The 5,279-nt window shown below is 41.9% G+C and overlaps 1 protein-coding gene across 1 annotated transcript; it reads left to right on the top strand.

The window, feature by feature from the left end:
- LOC106087138 (tektin-3) lies at positions 1-4,906 on the top strand. The gene is made up of 6 exons (XM_059367476.1): positions 1-216; positions 283-551; positions 619-994; positions 1,062-1,273; positions 4,150-4,458; positions 4,521-4,906. The coding sequence occupies exons 1-6, from the start codon at positions 88-90 to the stop codon at positions 4,747-4,749; spliced, it is 1,524 nt and encodes a 507-aa protein (XP_059223459.1). The 5' UTR covers positions 1-87; the 3' UTR covers positions 4,750-4,906.
- Positions 4,907-5,279: the final 373 nt, after the last annotated feature.

Raw genomic sequence — 5,279 nt, 5'->3', positions numbered from 1 at the left:
TCAAACTTTATTATTCAAATTTTTCGTTTTTCAAACGCACTTTACTAAATTTGTATACAATTTGAAAAAATTTCCCTTTTATTTAAAATGTCTGCAAAATTTGAACAAACTGTAATGTATTCGCAATTACAGCCATGGAGTACGGCTGGGGCACCACCATGCATGGAGCCTGTCTCAGGGCCATCGATACCACCACGTGTGGGAACGGCATATCAGGTAGGTACATATATGCAGAAAAATGAGTGATTGCCAAATCGTGTAATGTGTTCTAACTGATAACAGAATGCCCATCCTCATCCATGGCGTCCAACGTTAAGCTATGAAATGATTGAAGTCAAAAATCTGGCAGAGCAACCAGTTACCAATCAGCTGGTTAAGCCCACATTTGCCCCAGCTCATATGTCAACCGAGCCTTTGACATTTCCCAATTTGGTCACAGGTTTTAGTCAAAATCCTCAACATGCAGCCAGAGCAGCTTTGTATACGCGTTACACCCCAGGGGAATGGGCTAACAATAATCTGTCCAAATATGCGGAGTCGAATATTAATCGGTAAGGGAGAGTTAGCATAACGTATTTTCAAAAAAAATCTATTCTGGGTAATTTCTCCCTCTTTAAGCAATCAATCGGAGCGCTTGAGAAATGATGCCGTTCGTCTTATGCGTGAAACCGATGAGAAGACCGCCCAGGGACAGCGTGATGCTGGCCGTCGTTTGGGTGAACGCATCACAGATGTTACATTTTGGCGCAATGAACTGAATACGGAAATGGAAAAACTGGTCAGCGAATCATCGGCATTCACAGAATTGAAACGCAAATGTGCCAAGGCCATGATGGATTTGGAAGCACCGCTGCATATAGCCCAAGAGTGCCTGTATCATCGTGAAGGTCGTGCGGGGGTAGAGAAAGTTCATGATTGTGTGGAGAAAGCTTTGCTTTTGGAGATTGACAATCTGAGAAATGCTCGTGATAAACTGAAGGAATTACATGAAAGGGTAGCGGCAAGAGATGGGAGATGTATCTGCACCAATGCTAAGCAAATGTTTTCTATTTTCTTTAAAGATCACCATTCAAGCCCATGATTGCCGTGCTGCCCAACATCTTCTGGAGGAAGATGTCTCAGGCAAGGACTCTACTCTGGGAATTGATACTGTGTGCCATCAATTGAACAACTATAGCCGAGGTTTAGCTTATTATGGGGGTATTGAAAAATATGATCCCACTGTGAGTACACAGGAGTCATGGGCTGAGGCTAGTAGTCAACGTGTTAGCAGGTGAGTTGAAATTTTACAAAAAGACAATTCCAGTAAGTATTTTTTTAGAGGCCACCGAAGCGCAGAGTTTAGCATGTCCGCCTATGACGCTGAACGCCTGGGTATGAATACTGGCAGAAACATCTGAAAATTTTTAAGCGTTGGTTATCTCCTAATGCTGGCGACATTTGTGAAAACTTCTCCCCAAAGAGGTGTCGCTCTGCGGCACGCCGTTCGGACTCGGCTATAAAAAGGAGATCCCCTATTATTGAGCTCAAAATTGAATCGGACAGCACTCATTTATTTGTGAGAAGCTTGCCCCAGTTCCTTTTTGGAATGTTCATGGGCAAATTTGCACTTGCATTTTTTTAGATTTCAGTATAGCTCCTATCTTCTCCTTATATATAAAAATCAATTTGTGTTTGTTTGTCAGTTCCGTATAGACTCAAAAACTTCTGAACCGATTTTCTTGAAATTTACACAGATGGTGCATAATAATCCCGTGGTAAAAGTAGGGTACTAAATTTTTTGATATCTGAAGGGGGGGCGGACCCTCCCCCTTACCCTTATTTTCAGAAACTCCAGATCTCGGAGATGGGTGGTGCGCTTTAAGTGTGCTCTCTTATTGTAGCCTAAAAACAAAAATTTGGTACCCAAATTTCGTATGGGGTACCTAGGCAGGACGCCCCACCCCAAAACCTACCAAATATATACATAGATCAATCGCGACAATATGGGACTCAAATGAATTGTATTTAAGAGTATAATACGAATCTGATACCCAAATGAGGGACCAAGTGTTTGGGGGACCTCCCCACCCCCAAAACACCCCTAAATTGGACATATTTACCGACCATGGCAATATAGGACTCAACTGAAAGGTATTTACGAGTTGAATTCGAATCTGATATCAAAATGTGTGACCAAGTGTTGGGGGGACGCCCCTCCCTAAAAACACCCCCAAAGGGCACGAATTTACGACCATAGCAATATGGGGCTCAAATAAAAGGTCTTTGAAAGTAGAGTACGAATCTGATATCCAAATGTGGGACCAATCTCCGGGGTGTCCACCCCTTCCCCAAAACACCCCCAAACAGGACTTAATTACTGGCCATCGCTATATGGGGCTTAAATAGAAGGTATTTGAGTGTAGAATTCAAATATGATGTCCAAATGTGGAACCAAGTGTTTTGGGGGCCGCCCCTGCCCAAAAATACCGCCAAAGAGCACGAATTTACTCAAATGAAAGGAAGTACCGCACGAATCTGACACCAATATTCGGGAAAAAATTTCTATGGGGCCAACCCAACCCATACCACCACTCAAATATGAAGTATTTGCTGACCATTGTAATATGGGGCTCAAACTAAAGCTACCTTAGAGGAGAATACGAAGCTGAAATATATTTTCAGAGAAAGTCACCGCCCTATTTCATGTTTGCCGACTGTGCAAATATGGGGCGCAAATGAAAGGTATTTTGGAGTAGACCACGAATCTGATATCAGCATTCGGGACCAACTTGCTAGGGGACGTCCCACCTCCATAACAACCCCCAAATAGGAACTAATTGCTCACCATGGCAAATTGGGTCGTAAAGAAAGTGGAGCTCTCCACAAAGTGGACATATTTGCTGACTTTTGCAATAAGGGGTTTAAATGAAAGATATTTGATATCTGAAAACGAATTTGATATCCAACTTTGAGTCCAATGGTAATATGGGTCAAATAAATGATATTTGAGAGAAGAGCGCGATGCTGCTTTATTTTAAGGGCTAAGAGTTTGGGTGACAATCCCACTCCCCAACACACACCTAAATCGGGCATATTTACCGACCTGGTCAATGAGGGGCTCAAAGGAAAAATATTGGGGAGTAGAGCACGAAATTGATACCTTTTTTCGGGACCATTTTTCTGGGGATCTACCCCTTGCCAAAAACACCCCACAGACAGCAATTATTTATTGACCATCGTAATATGGGGCTCAAGTAAAGGTATATGGGGTAGAATAAGAATCTGATATCCAAATGTGGGACAATGTATTTGGGGCACCGCCCCTTCCCCAAGAGTACAAATTTACCGACCAAATGAAAAGTATTTGAGATTAGAGAACGAATATGATAACCAATTTTGGGGCCAAGTGTTTGGGGTACTCGTCATTCCATAAACTTCCCTCTAACCAATGGGAAGTCCGTAAATCGGACAAACGTATTTTCGGGTCAGGGCAATATGAGACTCAAATGAAAGTTATTTGTGAGTAGATCACGAATATCATACCCACTTTCGGCAACACGTTTCTTGGGGTTCACACCACCTCCTAAACCCACCAACCACCATCCTGGGAGCCTTATTACTCCCAAAATCCCCATGAGAATATCGGGCGTACAACTCTTAAGAATGGAGTACATCTAACATCCAAACTCAAATGACTCTAAACCCTTTGAGAGAATTAATAAATCAGTATATACTATAAACGTTTGTGCATCCAATCAAAACAAATGTCTTTAAAATTCAAATTTACTCCCTCCCCCGAATACCAGATCTTCACGATTTTTGCAACGATTAAGGCGATTATTTGTTTGATTTATCATGGCAATCAAAAACATGAATCTGGGCAAGGTGGATTAAAGGTGGTCTCACGCAAACAGCTGAAAACAACCGGCCAGTTCGACGGTATTAAGATGTCAGTTCTGTGTTTACAATCCAAGAACATGAATCTGATGAGGCTGCCCACGAATCTTATTAAATGAAAGTTATTTGAGACTAAAATACGAATCTGACAATAATAATGTAGTCCAAATACTTTGTGGGTAACCCAATAATAATTTTTTAAGTAAAATTCTCTGCGATTGCCAAATTTGAAGACTATCTCTAATAAAAATCCACTTTTATTTCCCTTAGATCTCAATCTGAAAGAGCAAAACTTTCTCAATTGCGTAGTGACGCTGATACAATGGTAAATGCCATTGCCACTGCCGTATGGGATCACTGGAGCAATACGAATAATGCCTTCGATAGACGATCGCAAGAAATGGCCGAATCGAAAAATAAAATCCAATTGCATTTGCACAAAACTCAACAAGAGCTATTCGATTTGGAGAAACACATCTTTCTGCTGCAGAAAGCCATACAGGATAAATCGAATCCGCTTAAAGTGGCTCAGACAAGAATGGAGGCACGCTCACACCGCACAGGTGTGGAATTGTGCAAGTAAGAGTAACATATCTTATCAAAATACGAAAATTTGTTTTAATGCCTAATCGTAATTTTAGGGACTATGCCCAAATGCGTTTGACACAGGAAGTTCATGAGCTCAAGGATACAGTCAATAATCTACATCATAAACTGCAAGAAGCCGAAGCGCAACATCAGAGTTTACTTAAGACTCGAGCTAGCCTGGAAAGTGATTTGCGTAATAAAGTTAATGCCCTGTTCATTGATCGTGAGAAATGTATGGGTCTGAGACGTGCTTTCCCCGTTAATAATATGATCAAATATTAGTCATAGTGTGGCGGCGTTAGGATGTAGTCAATTTGTAATCTTGTGCATTTAAAAAAATCTTTTTTAGAGCAAATTTGTGGATCCGATTACATGAAAAATTAGTTCATTACAAATATGTATGTCTTTGAAATAAACTATTTGGATTGATTAAAAATAAGACTTTTGTTCTGTTGTTGTAGCAGTTTATTGTGTACTATCTTTCGTCTGCCTGATTCTGTTGAGTGTCAAGACCCAGGAACTCCGCGACTAAGATGGGGTGCGTCCACAGGGATCTGGGTCTGATTCGAGTGGGTCTGGCCGGGCAGTTAAACAGGTGACGTGTATCGTGCGGTCCCTGGTTACAATCGGGACATACTTCTTGCACGTCGGCATCAATCCTAGCTCTGTGGGAATTGAGGCGGCTGCATCTGCCGGAACGTAATTGAGCCAGAACCACTCTGGTTTGCCGGGGGAGGTCGATTTCTTCGGGTGCAATGGGTGGCGGTCGTTCTCCAAAGACTACATTCACCCGGTAGCCAATTAACGCGTCT

This window comes from Stomoxys calcitrans, chromosome 4 (assembly GCF_963082655.1).
Source record: "Stomoxys calcitrans chromosome 4, idStoCalc2.1, whole genome shotgun sequence".
In the NCBI taxonomy this organism is placed as follows: Eukaryota; Metazoa; Arthropoda; class Insecta; order Diptera; family Muscidae; genus Stomoxys; species Stomoxys calcitrans.
Note: the sequence above shows the minus strand (reverse complement) of the source record. Positions and strands in the feature narration are given on the sequence as shown.

Bases quoted from the DNA above. Each gene is read 5' to 3' on its own strand.
- LOC106087138 (XM_059367476.1), top strand. From the start codon at position 88: ATGTCTGCAAAATTTGAACAAACTGTAATGTATTCGCAATTACAGCCA. The intron at 217-282 runs GTAGGTACATAT...AACTGATAACAG, and splicing joins GTGTGGGAACGGCATATCAG to AATGCCCATCCTCATCCATG. The intron at 995-1,061 runs GTAGCGGCAAGA...TTTTCTTTAAAG, and splicing joins TGAAGGAATTACATGAAAGG to ATCACCATTCAAGCCCATGA.